At 43.6% G+C, this 22,292-nt stretch overlaps 1 protein-coding gene across 2 annotated transcripts in view; it reads left to right on the top strand.

Annotated features, from left to right (window-relative positions):
* The first annotated feature begins 2,417 nt into the window (after positions 1–2,417).
* Positions 2,418–22,292, top strand: part of SPDYA (speedy/RINGO cell cycle regulator family member A) — a 470,100-nt gene continuing 450,225 nt past the window's right edge. For both annotated transcript variants that reach the window (XM_069236211.1, XM_069236213.1), the window contains exon 1: positions 2,418–2,652. In XM_069236211.1, coding sequence (XP_069092312.1) covers positions 2,418–2,652 — 235 coding nt within the window. The remainder of the gene's footprint in view (positions 2,653–22,292) is intronic.

The raw sequence follows: 22,292 nt of genomic DNA, 5'->3' as shown, positions 1-22,292 counted from the left end.
AACCCTCTGGTGGATTTTGCTCATTAAGAACTCTAAAAATTAATTAAAATATAATCTATTTGTAAAAATTGCTGTCTTTCTTTCTTGTGTCGTGACTTTCTTATTTCATTTGGTACTGTTAAATGCTTTACACATAGTTCCATTGCCAAGCTTTACTGCTCGTAGCCACAGCTACCAGGGTTTTTAAAAAAATATATTTTTATTTTTCATTGGCAACATAGCAAAAGCAACTGATAGACCGCAGTTCTTGAGGTCCACTCCATTGTCCGCATGTCAATAACCATAAACAACCCACAAGCCCTTCCACCTTCCAGCTCCACCAGAGACACTCGTTAGCCTATACAGATATGATAATGAATGAAAAGAGAAGTTTGTAAACAGCACCTGCATCAGATACAAACACATTTACTCCCACCAAGTCACGCCCGACTCTGTATCCCACCCATTTGCCCGATACTTTACAAAAGTTTCGGGGACAACCCTTGCTGGCATATTTAGTTTTTTCAGCCTCCATGTACATGTCTATACCCCTCCTCTATTCCTACAGTGTTGGGCACTCTCCTGTCCCCCCAATATTGAGCTGTCTCTCTCTTAGCTACCCCAGGCTGAGACCGCAAAACTGAAGTTGGGCCCAGGGTAGGTCAGTATCGTTAGGGATTCCAAAGAGGAGAAACTTAGGGTCCAATGGAATTTGTATTGATAGCATTCCACTATGTTCCCCAGTGATTCTGCTCCAGTAGGTCTGCATTCGGGGACATCTACAGATAGTATGGAAAAAGAGCCCTTATCATCTTGACATCTCAAACAGTGTGGGTTCTGAGCCCTCCCCATGGCGTGCAGTGGCACCTATCATTATACCCTCTGTGTAATATTTGGAATTGGACCAGTTTTAGCCTTGATTTTATGGCTACCTCTCCAGAGTGCATTAGGGCCACGTCACAATAAATGTCTTCCATGTCCTCCATTCATTTTTCTCACAGACCACGCAGGGTACCTGGCATGTTATTATTAAGGGTTTTATATGTGTATAGATATATGTGGAAAAAAATCGCACCCTTCCCCAGTTCTTTCATCAGTAGCCGTCCTTCAAACGGGGTAAAGTCTGGAATAACCTCACCTGGGAGCCCCTCTGCCCTCCACGCATGTCACCCCTGTGCATACTTTCGGGATTGATTCTCATGCATCTCGTACTATCGCTGAAGAGAGGAGAATGGCACAGTATCGCCAGTTTTGACCGGATCTCCCACTTTTGAGATCCCTATCAGAACCCAAGCCACAAATCCCTGCAGCGTTCGCAGTTCAGGAAGCCAGCGTCCCTCCTGCAATGGCAATTTCTTCGTGGGTTTACCATGCAATCCAATGGATTTCATAGCTCTATCGCAACCCGAGTTGCTGGGAGGAGAAGTTGAGTCCCTCATATAAATAATGTAGTCAGGACTGTGGTTTCCATTGTGACTGTTTCAGTATAAATGTTGAGTGATCTAGGAGATCGAAAAAACTGTTGTTAACATTAATGAGGGGGGACACCCAATAACAAGCGTGTATATCTGGACAGCTATTCCGCCATTATATTGATTGCTGTAGAGTTTTTAGGGCTATCCTGGGGTGCTTGCCATCCCATAGTAGGGTGTACATATCTCCCTTAATCATTGTGAAGGTCTCCGGGGGGGATCAGATAATACATATTCTGCAGGGCATAAAGTAATTTAGGTAGCATCACCATCTTAAACATGAATGCTCTCCCTAACTATGTGAGGGTCTGCCCCCGCCCACCTCTCCATGTCCTCCTGGTAGGTTTGTATCACTCTCCCGAGATTGCGCTCAAAGCACATTTCCTTTCGTAATGCCATTGTTATTGCTAGGTATTTACACAGCTACCTAGGGTTGAGCCTAAGGTTAAATAAACAAGCCTGGCTGGACCCAGGATGGTATTTGGGATTGTTTTGCACAGTATCGTCCACAGCCATATAATATAGTATACTCAAATTCTCAAAGAGAGGAGGGTAAATGATAGGGTGCTAAATTTGGAGGATCTGGGTATAGCATATTAGCGGTAGTGAAAAGCAAATATTAACATTGCAATTTCTGCATGCATACCCAAAAAGTGACTTTCCCAAAATATTTTGACCCTTTGACTGAACTGCACCGAAATTTGGAAAAACAGGACCACGGTTAGGCAGACCAGGCATGTTCCAAATTTGTTCCAGATTCATCCAGTGACTAAACAAAAGAGGGTATTTCCTGCGTAAAGTCTCAGTTAAGGAGAAGTTCAGAAGCATGTTTTCACCTCATAATGTATACTGTCCTCTACCCAAAAAGATGTTGTTAGAGGAATCAATTTTAAGTTGTAGAAGAATAGCTTGATGTTGGTCATATGTTTTGTTTACTTTCTTATTTTAACAGGCACTTTCTTAAATATGAGACTCAATCAGATCTGCTGTCAGACTCCTCCCACAGTAACTATTCATGTAAGATCAGGTGCATCTCGATCACAGCAGCAGAAGAAAGCAGTTAATTTGAAACGTCCTATTTTTAAAGATGGCCAAGAAACATGTGGACGAAATGCCTACGCTAGTAATAAGTCTAAACGTACCAAAGGTCCATGTCTCATTATTCAGCGTCAAGAAATGACTGCATTCTTTAAATTGTTTGGTAGGTTGATAATTATTTTGTAAGTATACAAACTCTCTTGCATGTCTTCACGTACATCTACATAATGTTTTGCTTTTTGCTTGTTTATTTAAATCGTGCATTTGCTCTTCCTCACTGTAGGTTTGGTTATAATATGTGTTGCATTGCTTGGGTTTTACAACTGGCCATAAACCCCACATAATGACTAGTTATTCACATTTCTCTTTCTCTTTTTAAAAGAATGAACCCTCCCGTACTTCCCAGCACCCGTATCTCAATCATCTGTCTGAGAAATGTAAGCAGAATTTAAGCTGACAGCTCTTCATATGTCTTCAGCCAAATAAACTAGTATAGCAAGTGAAAACCAATGCAGCACATAAGACTTAAGGGAAGTTGAGATAGGAGAGGGAGGAACAACAAAATCTTCTCTGTGATACTGCTGTCGGAAAGATATTTGTTATTAAAAGTATGTCAGCATAATAGGTCAAAAAAGCTTGCCAGTCTTATACATGCACTTGTACCACTCACCATCCTGGAAGTCAGAAAGGACTGACTGACTCCCATGTGGTACATGTCTCAGGATACGTACTTGAGATAGAGTTTAATATATAAATAGAAAGATACATCAATGGTAAGTTCAGTCAGAGGAAAATCTTGAAAGAGCGGCGGACCCGAGAGAAAAGCTAGAACAACAAAAGTGCTTTCAAAGGGAATGCTGGATACAAAATAAGAACAACAGCGAAAAGCTCACCAAAATGCCTTTTGAGTTTCTCTGCTGTTTCTAACCTGGAAAAGGAAGGAAAAGCCGTGGCAGATACTATCTTGAAATGGTTTGTCTCAATGACATTGACTGGCACTGGTGGTAATTTTGTTTTGTGAAAAGCAATGCCTTTCCTACCTGTTGTGTTATTTGTGGCCCCTGAATTGCCATGAATCTCCTTGACACCACCACCTCCAACTACTACTCCATTTATCACTCCTCTGCCAACTTGCCCGCTGGCCCACATCCTCATCTGCCTTGGTGTTTTGCCTCTTATTTGTATATGGGTACTGAGTACAATTTCAGGTGAGTCCTCGCACCACTTCATCCTCTAAAATGCCTTACTGGTTTAGATGAGTTGAAAATCTTGAACCAACCAAGGGTTGTGGACAAAAGAAGCAGACTCCCAAGACCTATCTGCAGGGCTGTAACCCTTCCAAACAGTAAGGTTCTGTAATTGACCCTTCACACATGTGGACCGAGGGATTGCACAATCTCATATTCCCAGTCACTACTCTGTACTATGGAAGGAGGAAGAAAGAGCGCTATGTGAAGGACCAGGAGATAATGGCTTCAAGAGAGAGATGTGAAATGCAGGGTCGATTCACCAATGTATATGTGTAAGATAAGTTGGACAGATGCAGGATTGATCACAGCCGAAATTAGAAGGGTTACCACAAAATGTGGATCCAACTTTATTAGATACCCAGGAAGGTATAGGTACTGAGTGGACAGCCATACATTGTCCCCAGCCCTGTTAGAAAGGCCCAGAGAGCAATATGCATCAGCGTGTCTCTTACAAGTGGCTGTAGGGATATTCAAATTCGAGATTACATACTTTTGAATGAATTATAGCAAACATAGCAAGGCATGGTTAGAGGGACCTGGACTCGAAGCAAAGTCAATGAGTACCATCCAAATGTGATGACCAAAAGAACAGAAAAATGGAGGGAGCGGTGAAATGAGTTATGTACAAATATTGCAGTCAGAATCCATCATAGCCAATCTTCTTGGCCACGTGTAAGAAAACTGATGGTATTGTTTACTGGATTGATTAACTCCTTCATTCTATCTATCTGGTTGTGAATGATGGGGACTTGTTTTATTGTTTGCAATAGCAACAGCTTCATTAGGGAGGACTAAAAGTAAACTGGGAACTACGACCTATGACATTATTTAACAAAGCATGGAGTCGTATTTTATTAAACATGCCAGCTCAGTGTGTCATAGAGATTTTTTACAGTTCATATATATGCACTTGTACAACTCACTGTCCTGGAGGTGAGGATGAAGGGAGTCTCAGCAAGTTCATGCTAGACTTGATATGCGTTTCAGTAAAAACAGAAAGGTACATCAACAATAAGGTCAGCCAGAGGAAGAACTTGAATTGGAAGGGATGGCCAATCAAAAGGGACGCAAATGCTAAGATGGGAGCAGTAGCAACTTGCTCAGTTGGCTGAGAAGGAGGTGAAATCCTGTATGCCTTTTTAGCTTCTCTGCCATTCCTAAGCTGGAAGAGTGAGTTAACCCTTGGTGGGCCCCATCTTGAAATGGGTTATTTTAGTGCCATAGACTGGTAGTGGTGGCCATTTTGTTTTGGGAAAGTTTATTCCTTTTCCTTTGAACAAATTGTCCCTGGTCTCCCAGCTGTCATGAATCCCCTAGTCACCACCTCCAGCTCGTACTTCATCAACCACACGACTGCCTACCTACCCTCACCAACCCACATTTTGTCCTACCTTGTTTATCCTCCAGTTTAGATATGGGATCTGAGTAACAGTTGAGGTAAGACCTGACATTCTTCATGCCATACCCCATTGAGCTCGCTTAACCTCCTATCTGTCATCTCTTTGAATGCGTTTGAAACCAGTCTAAGTTCCAGATGCATTTGCGTCAGCCAGTTTGGACTGTAAATCGTTCAAATAAGGAAGAGAATAAAATACTTGGTAATCTTTTGCAGGCAAATGTATCCATCTCAAGATGACCACTCTAAGTCTTTATGTGACAATAATACTTTTTCACTACTGCCAATGACCAATAGGAGACCACTCAAAAATACAAGGAACTCTTGCTCTTAGAAAAGCCTTAAACCCCTGCTAATCAGTCAGTGTGTCTTTCAATTTTGGCCATCATGGCACTAGAGAACCTTATAATTTAACCCAGCCAGTGGGATATCCAATTGTGTCTACAAGAAACAATAATCATTAAATACAGCAATTTAATATTTTCCAAATCTTTCATTTTTTACCCTGGGACGCTGTTATATTGAGATGCATGTCTGAAAAGGTGCCCGTGATGCAGATCAGATGTACTGCAAGTGCATTTCCAGGTACCACTACAGAAAGGAAACACATGGTCCCCATATCTTCAAGGCCTCTTTGCTTCCTGCTTTGCCAACCTGTAGCACAAGCAGTTTGTATATTACTCTCAAGTCGTGAGGTGGGGACAGGAAACAGGAAAGACTGTGAACAAGGAAGCTGCACTTCTACTTGCATATATAGCGTAATAGATTTTTTAAGATCAATAGAAATACCCATATTTACTATTACTTAAATTAGGAATGGATGAACCATCCTCTGCAGTGTTTATCATACAATGCTTCTTATTCGTAATTCAAAGTAAATCTGAAACTTTTCTAATTATTTGTACGTTTCAGTGGAATATTGGCAGAGACCTAGCATTTCTCACTTAAACGTCAATATAATTCTTGAGATGTTATTTTCTCTGCACAATAACAAAGTGACCATTCCACTACATTGTAAAGAAAGCATTGCTAATTTATTTTATTGGAGGAATTAGATATACTGTTTAGACCCTTTTGGGAGCCAAATTGTTTAACAATAACTGCTAATTGAAGCCACAAACAAAACAGGTTGCATTTTAAGAACTAACGTAAAGTCAAAGCAAAATTAAGGGAAGACACACTGAAAAAATGGAAGTCTTGTGGATGTGTCAAATTCCCAAAAATCAGTTGAGATCTCTCTCAAGCTTTCAGTCACAGGCAGAGTTGTGGAAATATGTTTTTCATCACAGATTTCGCAGTTTTTTGAGTGGTGTTCAATATTTCCTGTTTGTGGTTTCAACCCCTTCCACTTGTGAAACCCATTGATTGACCCAGAAAGCTATACAATTCTGAAAAGAAGTCAAAATTCTGAATTCTGCAAGGTGTCATTTATGTAGATTTCTGAATGTTGTCCCAAATAAATGTATAATTGACATTACAAAAGTAATAAAAATAGGTAGGAAAAACTAGAAATAGATGACAATGGTTTCATATAATTTTCTGCCCTGTGTTCTACAAAAGTAATATACCATTATGTCCGTCAGGCTTTCTCCTTTTGCAGTGATATATAGTGTTGTTGGTTGTCTAAAATGACGGAATACCAAAAGCCATCAATCCAGCTGTGGTTTAAAATTATTTTTGACTGTGTTTCAACCAAGCATCAGTTCATAAGGCAACATCTAATGAATGAATAATGGGGAAAAAAGGAAAGGAATGTGTTTTTTTAAATGTGCCTAAGAATCTGAGTTTAGTAATAGTGGCTTCCCTCTTAATATGGGAATACCTGTAATATTATGTAATTCAGAGGACATTTTACAAAATGTATTCTCTTTTGTACTTTGAGTTACAGTTGGAAGCCAAGCCAAAAATGTAAAGAAATTCCATAGTAGATAAAATTCCCACACTTCTCCTGATAAACATGGTACCCCACTTATGCAAAGGGCATATTAATTTTCGTAAGGGGCAGGAAAGGCCCTCAAACATTCTGTGCAATGTCATGATTTTTTTATTTGGATTTTACAGATTCTAGGGGTGGAAGTATCTGCTGTATTTGAGCCTGGGGTTGGCCAAGACCCAAAGTAAACTACAATCACCAGTCATTTCTTTAAAATTAGGAACCTGGGGGAGTCCATAGTTGTTTGGCTTGTATGGATCCTACCCTTTTTCGTATCCAGATATCCTGCAAATATCAAATTACGTTAAAAATCACAGTTTTGCCACACACATCAAATCATCTGCAGGTCTTGATGGTTGTCTTCCATCCCACGTTGACACACTTCTCCAGGTACAAATGGTACTCCACTTAGTGGGAGGACCATCGCTGTGACTGAAAAGGCTCCAAAATGCAACATGGCAACGCCAAGAATTTGCTTTTGAATTTCAGTGATTCTGAGGATATGGATAGTTCTGGAATTTTGTGCAAACCCTGGGCTCAGAGAAATTTGCCAACCCCACGATTTCTGAAAACTAGACACCCTGGAGTGTCTAGAGTGTTGGGCTTGAGTTGATTCTAGCACATTTTCTTGCTTAAAGTGTCCTGTAAATGCCTATAATGTGAGTGAAAAAAAGCAGTTTTCTTACATTTATGTTAAAAAGAGCTGTAGATCTTGTAGCCATAGCAAAATTCCCACTGATCTGCGTTTCCTCACTTCTTCGGATGGAAACAAGACACCCGTTTGTGGGAGGGAAACTGTGACCATATGCCTTTGACCATAGGACGTCAGTGTAGTGTCAGTATAGTCTTCACATGGTCACATGTTTGGTTCTTTCTTGTCACAGGCAATAGGCCCACCCAAACATGGGGAGTATAATTTTCATCTGGAAAACTATGGAAGTGCAGGATGTTAAAATCTTTACCATTCACTGTATGTTCTCAAGTTTTCCATAACATAAATGTGTGGAATTTGTCATCGTATTTTGACATTTGCAGGGCATTTGGTTAAGAAAACGTGCAGGGATGGTGTCTACACAAGACACATCACCATTGATTTTCCTGAGCCTCTGATGTTTGTAAATGCTAGACACACCACCATTGATTTTCCTGAGCCTCTGATGTTTGTAAATGCTCCAGTTTGGTATAGGTCCCTGGGTGCTGTCCAAACTGGGTCTCAAATACTGAAACTCCCCCTTGAACACTTGGAGGAAATGGGGTTTGTTTTTGACATGGGCTGTGCATTTGGGTAAGAAAAGTAGCAAGATCTACATAAGCCACTCCGCCTTGGACTTCCATGAATATCTAGTTTTCTGAAGATGGTAAGTTATCCTAGGTGCCAGCCGACTTGATGCCCAAATCCTCCAGCCATACTGTGTTTCATGATGTCAGCACTGATTGCACGAGGATGTAGTACCATACCGTGTCCAGTATGTCGGCACTAATATGGTTAGACATTTTATCCACCGGTACATTTTCATGGAAGGACTTTTCTATGTCCTCTTTATTTCAGTTTCACATCAAGATTATGAATCTTTAAATCTCTTATCCGTTCACTCCCACTTACAAGCTCCATTGCCTAACTATGTTTTGTCTAGCAGAGTTACTTCTCTAACTAATTTTCTGATTGATTGGGGAGAAAGCCACTGCGAAACAAAATATGCAAGCAAAGCAACTCCTTTTGAATTTATCTCTTAAATTCATCAAGAATTTAAGAATTTTGCAGAGGTCACCAGTGATATTGTGTTTTAAAAAAGAAAATATGAAGAGAGGTTTTGGCTGGAAAAATTGAACTGAGCTTTCAGTACACACAATAGATATTTACTTAAGCATGTTACGTCATCCTTTTACTTCAAGCAACATAATTGTGAAATCAGACACCTTTGAAAAACAGTTGGAGCAGTTCTGTTACAAAAGCAAGATTATAGACGTTTTATGTTTTGTCATTTTGTTGTTGAGTCTGAACTGAATTACTTTGTACTTGAAAGGGAACTCTTTACCCCTGAAGATGGTGTGTACAGAATACAGATATTTTTTGATAGGTACTACAGAGCCATTTGAGATTCAGACTGATTATTGAAATTAAGTGGTTGAGAAATATTCAAAACAGGAATAGCTGTCATGTTAGATGGGCATTTTTCTTTGAACAGTATGATTTTGGTATCACCTGTAATAGAATATATTTGAGTGTCTGTCTAAAGTTAAAAAAATGTATTGTTAAATGCTTCATCCCACTTTTATCCAGAGTCATCGCTTATGATCTGCCTATAATTCATTCTCAATGTGTAGTAGGAATAGCTCAGTCTTCATGGTTCAAAAACAGATTAATATAAATACCATTCTAGTTTGACTATAGAGTGACATATTTCAGCCAACAAGCTATTTTCGCGCCAACAATGCAAGTGTAATTTGATGTTATGAAAATGTAAAATGACTCAACCATTTTTTCCACCTTCAGAAAGATGCTGTGTGTAGGAAATTGGGTTGTTAGTTGACTAGGGTATGAGCCCTGATCAAGCAGCAACCACAGTCCCTGTCGGGTTGAGGCACAAGGCAACCCCAAATTAACCTGTGCTCAACCCTCTAGTTGCTTGGCACAGACCAATCAGGCGTAACTTAGAAGCAACGTGTGAAGTATTTGTGCAACACTTCAAACTATTATATAGTGAAAACACCGGCACACAAAAGTTAGAAAAATTGTGAACTCTAACAAATGAAAAACACAAATCGGAAATCACAAAAATCCAATCAGTAGAACTGGAGTTATAAGCTTTTAAAGCTTTTAAGTGAAAATAGCGACAAAAAGTGCCAAACAGGGATATCTGGTTGTACTGGACTGGGTGAAAATCCCACTTTCAAGCCGACCGCGATGGAGCGCAGGTCGGCTACAATGACTAGATTAGGCCAGCAGAAGTTTACCTTCTCAAATTCGTGCCAAGACTCCTGTTTGCATTGGAGGGGGTCGCGAGGAGTTGGGAGAGCGTCACAGGAGTCTGTATAGCATGAAGAGAAGGCCAGCATTGCAGGTGAGCGGTGCTGGAGCTTCGCTTTGGTGGTTCTTCACTAACGTCCGATGCTGAATTACTGTGCGAGCAATAAGGGCTTGGTGCAGGCCTTGAACAGTTCATGGGTGTAAATAACCCATAAAGTTAAATTCAGTTCCCTGAGCCACCCCAAGGGCTGAGCACCTGAGGGGCACCACTTGGAGGGGTCAGGAACTTAGGGCCAGATGTAGCAAAGGATTTGCGCGTCGCAAACTGCGAAAATCGCCGTTTGCGAGGCGCAAATGCCTCTTTGCCATGCAGAAATGCATATTGAGAGTCGGGACCGACTCGCAATATGCATTTCAGAATCGCAAATAGGAAGGGGTGTTCCCTTCCTATTTGCGATTCGGAGTGGTATGCAATACCATTTGCGACCGCATATGCGGTCGCAAATGGTGTCGCAGTTACCATCCACTTCAAGTGGATGGTAACCCACTCGCGAATTGGAAGGGGACCCTTGGGACCCCTTCCAGTTTGTGAATGGACCCAAAACAATTTTTTCAGGGCAGGTAGTGGTCCAAGGGACCACTGCCTGCCCTGAAAAAATACCGAAACTAAAGGTTTCGTTTTTTTTTTTTAAAGTGCAGCTCGTTTTCCTTTAAGGAAAACGGGCTACACTTAAAAAAAAAAAACTGCTTTATTTACAAGCAGTCACGAACATGGAGGTCTGCTGACTACAGCAGGCCTCCATGTTTGCGAGTGCCTAGACTCGCTATGGGGCCGCAATTTGCGACCCACCTCATGAATATTAATGAGGTGGGTCATTGCGACCCCATAGCGAGTCGCAGACGGTGTCTGAGACACCGTTCTGCATTGCAAATTGCGCCTTGCAATTTGCGAGTCGGAAGGACTCGCAAATTGCAAGTCGCAATTTGCAATTTTCCTGCATCTGGCCCTTACTGCGGTTGGGTCCACTACCTGGTGCAGAATGTTGAGGAGCTTTTTATGCCCTTGAGGCTTAGATCAGGAGGTCAGCAGATTAGCCCCTAGAGCCACTCTTGTGTCCTGGGTTCAAGGATGAAGTTGCAGGTCCAGTTCTCTGTTCACCCAGGTCAGAGGGCAGCAGTTCCTTCAGAGCAGGAGTCCAGCAATGTCAGTACTTTCATCAGCACAGTAGTCGTTCTTCCCGGCGGAGTGTCCAGAGGTCCAGAAGTGTACAGAAGAGTTGGTATTTGAGGTCCAGTATTTATAACCATTTTTGCCTTTAAAGTGGGGAGAAGCTTCTAGAGGTATGCTTTGAAGTGAACAGGTGCCCTGCCTTCCTGGCCCTGGCTCCAGACTAACTACAAATAGTGCCACCATAATGCAAATCGAGTAGCCCAAGCCTACTCTGTAATTGTACGTGCAGGAAGGCTTATTATTATTTTTTATGATCTCTGGGAGGGGAGAACTGCATACCTCTGTTTGCGTATTAAAGTGGTCCTCATGGAAGTGTAAACCCAGCTTGCACAGGCTGCATGCCCCGGATGGCATCTGTTCACCAGATGCGTCAGCTGTGTTGGAATCCTCCTCTCTAAAAATAAACACTTCAGCTTGATACAGTGAAAAGCTACTATGTTTTGTCTTTAGGAGCCTGGGAAGGATTGCTGGGCTGACAGAAAACAACACCTGGCACTTGTGCCCACTAAGCAGTAAGAGAATGTACAGACAGAATCCAAAGAAAGTGGCTTCATAGCAATTAAAATTACAGTGTTTCAAAACAATGACACAAAAGAAAAAATGTGAAATGTAAAACAATGCAAGGCAAATAAATTGTGATTTCTAGAGTGCTAAAACATTAGGCATAACTATAGTGAGTCCATGCACAGGCCTGATGACAAGTGCAGGCTCGGGATTAGGTGATTTTCTACATTGAAATTGTTCACTAGTGGGCCTCATAGGGTTTGTAAAAGCTTGCCCGATGGCACTAGCAGGGGGTCACAGGCATACACCACTCTTCCCAGTGGCACCTGGGTTTGTGAGTTGCTTCAGAAACTTGAAATCGGGGCTCCGAGTCCCTGCAGGTCAGCAGTACCAACGTTCACTTTCCTCTTCCAGCTCTGTGTCCAGTGGCAGACTTCTAAGCTCACTCAGCATTACTTTAAAGAAGTCATCACATCGATGAAACATGTAATGTGTTTAGCAAGGAGTCTGCATATGATAATACTTTTTTTAATAGTACTGCCTCAGGCTGATGTGTGAGACTACAGAGCTTTAACTAATGCTTATGCCTCAAGCCATAAGAAACCGAACATATTTACTTTAGGATTACCGTGATAGCTGATGATTTCTTGCTTTAGTCAACACCATCTTGTTTGCCCATGTTATCCTTAGTAGTGCAGGCTGTACCGCTTCTGATGTATTGACATCTTTTTAGGTTTCGTCTGCTCAGCACTTACACTTGTGAAAACTGAGGTATTTAATATAAATCTTAAAATGGTCTTAGAACCTGCCCCCTTGTTTTCCTTGCTTTTGATTGGTTCCTGTGCTTGCCACCTACTTTTTCTCAGTTTCTATTGGCTGTTGCGCTTTTTCCTGCATTTACCATTGTTTGTTCTTCATGTGTTTGCTCTCATCAGTGTCCCAAAGCCCATGTACTGTGTTCATCCGCTTTGGTTTCGGAACTTCGTTTCTTAATTGATTTGCTACTTTACACATAGCGTTTCACAGGCAGAGAGAGATTAAGTGATGTGCAGAGAAACACTGGATGTTGTGCCTCCCTCTGACACTCGAATCCTGATTGCAACAGCGCTCACCAGTCCACCCCCTCCACCCCCCCCCAGGGAAAGGCACACTCAACAGTGCCCTTGGGGCAAAAGCGGGCACCCACTCTAGTGCTCCCTTTTGTTGCGAGGCTAGTGCTTGTTCCTTTGGCCATTGCTTTTAATGCAACAAAGCTGCTGTTTTTCACCCCATAATGTTAGAAAACTAAACATATTTCCACAAATAGACATTTTAAAACTACACTGCTACTGTTGCATTTGCAATCGTTTTGTGGTCTGTCCTGCTGTCATGCATGTGTTCTTTCTAGATATCGACTGGTATATTCTGCAGACTAAATCAGCATCGGAGCTGTGTGTGCGGAGTCTCTCCCATCCCTTGGTTCCTAAAAGTCAATAAATCTATTATACGAATTACAATTGTGATTGACGAATTTTGCACTGATGATTGGGCAATTGTGCACATTCTGTTACCTTGGCCAATCTGTACGTAACGTAATGCCATTTTCCTTTGCTTCAAATGTAGTAATTGTAATAGCATTTTTCATTGGTCGGTGTGTGCAAATGGAACTGAAAGATTGCACAGTTACCTGTGGAAAATGTTCTCAGTTTGAGTGGCCTAATGCATGTAACTACACAGTGCTAGGAATGTTCTGCTCTGCTGTTTTTGACCCCATAATGTTAGAAAACTAAACATATTTCTACAAATAGACATTTTAAAACTACACTGCCAATGTTCTCAGCATTTACAATCATTTTGTGAGTCCCGCCAATGTGGACATCGTTGTGACAACTCTGTTGATGAAACAGGCAATTTTAAATGCATAAGTAAATACCACAAAATCATTGGTGTACATGAACCTTTCACTCAGATGTAAACTAAACGTGTGAAGGAATTTAATATATTATTAGCCAACAGCCCTCCAGCTCTACTGTATGATGCATGTAAAAGGCAAGCAGTGAAGCTTGTTCTGCAGGAAAGTCACAGGCTACTTTCACAGACTGCCTTTACTGTTCCAAGAAATCGCTCCGGGATGACCCACTGATCGCAGCAAACGTGTGCTGATGTCAACTTTGGCTGGCCTGGCCCGAGAGCCACTTTCTGCTCATGTATTACCTGGAGCACATAGAATGCAAGGTTCAATTATGCAGAAAAATCCTTGACAAGGTGATGATTGGTGACAGTGTTTTCTGATTGAAAATATACCAAAAATCTATTGCTTTTACATGATTAACTGCATGTGCACAGATCTTTCTCCTACTAGAGAATGTGACATGTAGTTTGAAGATGAGTGCCATTGAATAAATTCATAAAGATTATATTGAATAGATGGGCAAACTGTCTACCCTCTCAGAACGTATCTCTAACAACCTGTTTGAACATTGACATTTTGAACCTTAATTACTCGAGAGAAATCTCAGCATAACTAGTTTTTCATGAATGCAAATGATCAACAATCATTTTGACACTCTGGAGTATGTATGAAATGTGAACATTTTAACTAGTCTTTCCGTAACGTATATTGCACAACTATTCACCCGGCCATAACTTACAACAAAAAAACTGCTTATTATTAATCACATAGGCGAAACCTAATGCATTTACCAATGCTTGTTTACGCTAGGCAGCACTTAGCGAGGAATCACAAAAAGCCAGGTCAGTGTCTAGTTGTTTAAATTATTTGTATCTTTTCTCAAGGCTCTTTGTGCCTTTCTCGTAGGAATGCTACATACCTGGAATGATCCCACTATTTTGGTTTTTGTCACGTATGTTCTGCAGACATCTGTGTGCAGAGTCTACATACACTCCTTATATTGGAGAGAGGTGATGAAGGGGAAATTAACATTGATTCTCACTGCGCTGAGGGGGAAACCCTTGTCATTTTGGTGATATTACTATTTATTTATATTCCTTAATAAACTTGTTCAGACTTTAAGCAGGTACGTGAGAGGATTCTTCTTCTAGATTCTTCATTCTGCTTGATTTTCTGTGTTGATTCTCATCTTGTGTGTTGCATTTCCACGTTTGGCATGTGATTTTCATGTGTTATGTGACAAGACTGAAAGTCCAGGACTCCGCTCCACGTTCTTAAATGTGCCTAACATCAGCTTCTCCTACGGCTGAACCTCTATACATCTATCCACCTGAGTTTTAGCACCCAAAATCCAGATGCCTGTGCGTAGTCCATTGCATGGCTGAGCTGTAAACACAGTGGTATACATCCACCTGTCTAAAAAGCCAGAGATCCCAGGCAATACTACATAAATCCACTTGTCAGAATTTCATATATCTCATTGCATAAACCCCACAATCTGTTTAGTATATCTTGGATTATTAAGATATGGTAGTAACTGTCAGATATAATATATAATATATAATAGTATAATGGGGTTTAACCCTGTTTAATCTATGACAGGCCTGCAGAGATCTCAGGGTATTCTGAGGGTATTAATACCACACGTTAACTGTTAGAGCCGCAGCAATTTTAGGGTTCAGATGTTATTCTGCAGTTGTCAAGGTTACAAAGATCTTGGGTTCTAAACCCTATACTGCACCTATCAGGACAGCAGAGAGTTCCTGGTGTAAAGTGCATTCAGTACCTGTTAGGGTTCGACGTATCTATGACATCAGTCAGGGCTGCATAGATCACATGGAATTACAAGCATTAGGCATCTGTCAGAACTACAGAAATCTTGCAGAGATCTCTAGTTAAAAACTGTATACTGTACCTTTCAGGTTTGCAGAAATTCAGTGTATTAACCATTTACTGCACTTGTCAGAGCACCACAGATCTCTTGAATAAATGGGTATTGACAAATACCAGTAGGGGAAAGACTACAAGAGAGGTCATGCGATTAACTGCATATTGTGCCTTTCACAACTGCAGAGATTGGCAGCAGTTACCTCTGGTATAGTCACTACAGTTATACTTCTTATTGTTGCATATTTCTCCGATAGTACTTTAAGGGGCCTTAGAACAGAAAGAATTACAGTTATGACTTTGGTTAATAGTAATTTCGTCCATTTATGGGATATATATAAAAGAGTGTGTTAGAAATTGGGTGTCTGGGGGTGGGGCTAAGTGCCAGCTAAGATGGCCACACATTAAGGCAGCTCTGTGATTGCCACCTAATTATCCCTACTCTCCGACACATTCTCTGCATCTACAAGCCATCTGGAGCTGGAGTAAATGCTAGGGTCTCAAAACATGCGGATTGAGCCATGAAGAGTGTCTAGACACAGTCAAGCCTGGGTGCAAGACTCCGAGGAACGGGGTAGGCCCAAACAGAAAATTGAGGCCTGCGGCACGGAGCGGCCGGAGATAACCCCTGACGCCATACCCCTCCGGGACACAGGAGAATGCCCTTTGGGCATTGGAAGTGAGGCCCGTTGTACCGACAGCACAGAGTTGTCTAGAACGACTGGCAGCCTGGGACTGCAGAGTGTGATCCACCTTCTCTACTGGCAACACGATCTGCGCTGTGGCCCTACTTGAGAGTCGTGGCCTACTGTGAGGTGTCCCGAGCAGTTGCGGATGCTCTGAGGCGCACGTCGGTGGGCCTCCCACTCTTTCCAGTGTCTGTGGCAGTGCCAGGTGGGGTGGCACCCATAAATACAGAACAAAAATGGCTGTAAGAAGCCATGGGTGCTGCTCCAATAGATAGTTATCGCTTGGGCCCCTGTGGGCAGACTTCTGACCCTCACTCCCCCAGCACATAAGTGGGAACACTGAAACAGCGAAGTATGTGGGGGACCTTGATGCCTTCCTGCCCAAATACATTTCCGTGAAGGGGTCCGGTAGCACACCAAAATGCTGAGACAATGTGACCTATAATGGCTGATCTGTGACTGAGGGGACCGGTTTATTGATTGGCACACTTCGATTGAGAGCCCGCATAGACTAACTGATAACTGCAGAGGGGCACTTATTAATCTCCCCATCCCCCCCACCCTGCCATGGGGGCTGACATTAAACACCAATGCAACACCCTGGGTGCAGTGGTTGAGATAAGTACCCGGCTGGCTCAAACGCAACACTGCAATCCAACAGTCAAGAGAGACCGAGACACAGGCGAAACAGAACGTGGAGACGGGTCCCAGAGCCATGGTGAGAAACCAGGGCCTAAAAATATCGCACCTATATGGTCCCCGTGGTGGCATCTGGTGCTGGAGCGTTAGTGTGGGGACAGTTCAGGAGGGTGGTCCGAGAGACAGGGAACAGGAGATCCATTGCTTTGTGAAATAATAGAAGCCATACAATCCCTGAAGGGATCAATAGAGCCTAAGCTAGATGTAGTCACTGTGGATGTCAACGTCCTGCTGGCTCATTTTAGAAAGATCACTGACATAGTCACTGTGGCTGAAACCCATATTAACAGATTACTGTCAACGACTAAACGTCTGGTGGAACAAGTGCACATTCTGATGAATCAAAATGCTGCCATTGCAGCCAAGCTGAAAGACCAGGAGGGTGGAGCTAGACAGAACAGCATACTTGTGGTGGGGTTCCCCGAGGGTACAGAGGGCCCCACTGCTGAACTTTTCATGTAAAACCTAATCCCAAAAGATTGTCAAAATTGCGAGTGGTGGCGGTGGGCAAAATTTGGTACTTCACCTTCCCAGAGGAAGCCTGGAACTGTCTTTTAAGGATGGCGTATTGCGAGCCGTAAGGGGGGAACAAACTTAAAAGCATGGATGTGCTGGTGACAAACACGAGTATAGGTGCTCTAAATCCCTAGAGGGGGAGGAGGTGCTAAATTCCAGACCGAACCCCTGAATACATACATTCCAAGCAAGGGAGAGTGGTAAACTGTAACATGACTGCAATACCTGCAGCACTCTTTGGGTCCTGACAGGGGAAATCTACCTGCCCCACAGATATGAAGAGATATGCCACCTGTGGGGGTGGTTGGGGGGAGAGGTGGGAGAAATGGAGGAAATGTTATGTAGATGCTAAACTTAACTAATAGCTGTAAGGGATGTATTACGCTGTTGATGTGTGGTCTAAGGAAACTTGGTGCAGCAACACTAGCCTACCCTCTGCAGTTAATTATGTTTCTGGGGCGACGGGCAGTCTCCAAGTTGAGGGAGTGGGACAGCTCACAGCTGTGGAATGGTTTGCTGCGACAGGAAAGTGTGGACATACGGAGGGGAGGGGGTGGTGTCGTGACTACCTGGATGAGCTATAGCCCGTCACTCCAATAATAATAGCAGAGTCATTTAACCATACTGATATGGAACGTTAATGGGCTAGGGCGCAAAATGAAAAGTAGCATAGTTCTTCAATACCTCCGTTGCCAGTCACCAGATGTGGTGCTGCTGCAGGAAACGCACCTGCGAGGAAATCACTTTCAGGCCATTGATAGGTTTGGATATGTCCTGGCGGCACATGGTGTCCATTCATCCGACACCACAAGTGTGGGTATTCTTATCAAGAGATCACTCCCCTTCACACCCAGCCAAACGTGATCAGACCCCCTGACCCGCTTTGTAGCACTCGCGTGACACTGGGAGGATTTCTCATTGAATATTTGTTCATTATATGCACGGCAGAGGAGAGGGCGGCTCTGGAAGAAGACCTAATGAAAGAGGAAATGGGTGTAGCGATTCGTAACCTCCAATCGGGGAAGTCACCTGGTCCTAATGGCATCTCGCCAGAACTGTACAAGGGCATGGTGCACAAGGTTGCGGAACCTCTACTGGCCATGTTCCAAGAAGCGCGTGCAGTTGGCATCTATCAATGGATCAGCGCTAAGCGACCATAGTAGTTATACACAAAAAAGGAAAGCCAGCATCTGACTGCGGCTTTCTACCGACCCATTTCCCTACTAAATTTGTAGGCCAAAGTACTGCCCAAGGTCTTGGCCACCAGACTGGAAAAGGTCCTCTCCTCGCATTAATCTTCCCCATCAATCAGGTTTTATGCCGCATAGAAGCACTCAGATAAACCTGTGGTGCCTATACAGAGTCCTGCACACGACTGACATTTATAGAAGACCACAACATCCTCAACATCTCCCAATCCTGATCCAGGAAAAACCATAGCACTGAAACAACCCTCTTCGCCGCAACAGACAACATTCGCTCCCTGCTGAACAAGGGAGAGACAGTGGCACTCATCCTATTAGACCTCTCGGCAGCCTTCGACACAGACTCCCATCACACCCTGATAAGGCTCCACGAAGCCGGCATCAAAGACAAGCCCCTCAACTTGATCCAGTCCTTCCTCTCTGGCAGAACTCAGTGAGTGAGACTCGCCCCCTTCCTCGCAGACCCCACACCCACCACCTGCGGAGTGCCCCAGGGATTCTCCCTCAGCCCCATGTTGTTTAACGTCTACATAGCCCTGCTAGCCATCCTCGTCAGAAGCTATGGAATCAACATCATCTCATATGCTGACGACACCCAACTTATCCTCTCCATCGAACTCGACTAAGCCAGACACAACTTCCACAAAGGCATGGAAGCAGTCGCCAACTGGATGAGATACAGCTGCCTTCAACTCAACACAAACAAGACGGAAGTACTCATCATGGGCCCTAAACCCAACACGTGCCCACCTCCACCACCCAAGCCCGAAATCTTGGAATCGTCCTGGACTCCAACCTCAGCATGAACCAGCTAATCAACTCAGTCACCTCCACCTGCTTCCGCACCCTCCACCTCCTACGCAAATCCTTCAAGTGGATCCCCTTCAATCATAGAAAGACCGTCACACACGCCCTGATCACTAGCAGACTGGACTACGGCAACGCACTCTACGCCGGAACCAACAAGAAACTCACCCGCAAGTTACAAAACATCCAGAACGCCGCCGTCAGACTGGTCTTCAACCTACCTCGACACTGCCACATCTCACAACACCTGTGTACCCGGCACTGGCTTCCGACAGAAAAAAGAATCACCTTCAAGATCCTCACCCACGCACACAAAGCCCTCCACAACACTGGACCAGCCTACCTGAACCACGACTCAACCTACACGTACCCCACAGCTCTCTCTCGCAGAAGTACCCCGCATCAGGAAAACCAGAACAGGAGGACGCTCCTTTTCCTACCTTGCAGCCACTGCCTGGTACGCCCTTCCTCTCCACATCATACAAATCACCTCCCTCCTCAGCTTCATGAAGGAACTGAAGACATGGCTTTTTCAATAACCACCTCACCGGGCATACGCTACCCTACCCGCCACCCACTCCACCCCACGCCTTGAGACCCTAACGGGTGAGTAGTTGCACTTTACAAGCACTGATTGATTGAACCCCGATAGCTGAGCCAGCTGTGCTCATGGCCCCAGATGCCACAATGGCATTCAACAGTAATGAATAGAACTACCTCTAAGGTTGGGCTTTGGCACCCAGTTCTGTGGCTGGGTAAAACGTCTGTACCAAGAGCCACTGGCAGGGTTCAGGGTTAATGGTGAGGTGTCCTGCTGTTTTCCCATACAAAGGGGCATGAGGCAGGGGAGACCGCTATCCCCCATGTTGTTTCGCTGGCCCTGGAGTCTTTAGCTATGTGGGTACGTCAAGATTAGCTCATCAGTTGCATATGGAGTGGATGGGGCTGGGAAGAGCAAATCTCTCCCTATACACAGACGATGTGCTCTTTTTTATCACTACCCCTACCTTTACCATTGACAGAATATCACAAGTGTGCATCATCATAGGTAATAATTAGGGATACCGGATAAACTGGACAAAATCCCTCGTCTCCCCTCTGGTGAGTGGAGAACTAAGACTTCCCCCTCGCTGCCCGGCCACATTGGTGTCTGATGGTTTCCGGTCACTCTGGATCCAGCTGCATTTATGCGAGAAAACCTACTTCCTCAGCTAGAATGCGTAGAGATATGTTGCACTGGAGGACCCTTCCACTCACGATAATGGGAAGAGCCGCCCTATACAAGATGATGACCCTTCCTGACTATTATATGTTTTCAAAAATACACTTTTAAAAATACTCCCAATTTTGTTTCTGAAAATACTATAGGAGGTCAGACTATTACTCCGGGGGTGGGAGGCCATGTATTGCACTGCGCAAGCTGCAAAGGTGAGTTTACAAGGGAGGGCTGGCCATCCCAGATATACTCAGATATTACTGGGCGACACTGCTGGTGGTGGTGAATGAGTGGGAGTTTCACTGTGAGGAAGCAACGTACCATGTCGATAGAGATGAAATGAGACGAGGGGGATCCTTTACAGACGAGCGAGGGAGCAGACACTACTGACAAACACATAAACAGTAGTGAAGGTGTGTCAAGAAGCCACTCACTATCTGGAATGGAACCAGTAGACTGACTGCACAAACCCCACTATAGGACAACGACCTTCTACCAGAGATGGGTACCCTACAGGGATTCTCAAAGTGGACCCTTATAGGCATAGAGCACCTGGGGGACATTTGGATGAAGACTTCACAAATTACCTTTGAATGCCTGCACCAGGAGTACCAACAAGCTGATTTTGAAAGATACATGGATTTGCAACTGAGCCATGCCCTTCCAAGACACCTGGTCGAAGGGGAGCAACTACCAGAGGCGACTGTTGGCGGACTGCCTTCTCACAGACCACATAGAGGAGCACGACATCTCATCGGAAATTAATCAATAATGCGCCAGACCCAATGGTGGCGCTGAAGGGAGTATGGGAGGGGGACTTAGGAACTCTTAACGATGATGACTGGGCCGAAGCCCTCAAGAGCTCGCGTGAAATAGCAACCCGGGTTCAATTCTGTTTATTGCAGCTTCAAATCCTCTATAGGTTCGATGTCTCTAGGGTGTTGCTCCGTAAAATAGGGAGGAGCTCCTCGTCCCTCTTTTTGAGGGGGGGAGAACAAGAGGGCACATTCTATCATATCTTATGGGAGTGTCCCAGGATACACAGTATTTGGAGGCAGTGGTGCAGAGAATAACTCTAGTACTAGGGGAGATATGAAATGGCTCCTCTTGTCTATTAGTGGGGAGACCTCCTGGTCCAAAAAAAACAAATGCTGGCTTAAGCTGGCAGCAAGGGTGGCCAAAAGAAATAAAGCTGCGTCTTGGGCACAGCCCACCTACCAATAATAGAAGACTGGGAAGATGACCTAGACTGGTGCCAACACGCAGAGCAAACTGTATATCAAAGTAGAGGCACAGAAATGGGAAAAGATTTGCCCCCCCCCCAGGAGATCTTTTCAAGGGAATTAAACTGAGGGGTGGCCACATAAATGCTGTTCATAACAATGGGAGCACTGGCTTACGTTTGCCAATGTCTAAGTGCTTGATAATAACCTGTTTTGGTCAAATGTATACAAGATGATAGTTGCAGTTTGCCTACTGTATCCACTGTATCCTGAGTGATGTTCAATAAAAATAATTAAAAAAAATGAAATTGGGTCTCTAATTGGCAGACGTATGCACCCTATCCAAATAGAGACCACATTCCTAATCAGGGTAAGTCAGATACACACT

Source organism: Pleurodeles waltl, chromosome 5 (assembly GCF_031143425.1).
Source record: "Pleurodeles waltl isolate 20211129_DDA chromosome 5, aPleWal1.hap1.20221129, whole genome shotgun sequence".
NCBI lineage: Eukaryota > Metazoa > Chordata > Amphibia > Caudata > Salamandridae > Pleurodeles > Pleurodeles waltl.
Note: the sequence above shows the minus strand (reverse complement) of the source record. Positions and strands in the feature narration are given on the sequence as shown.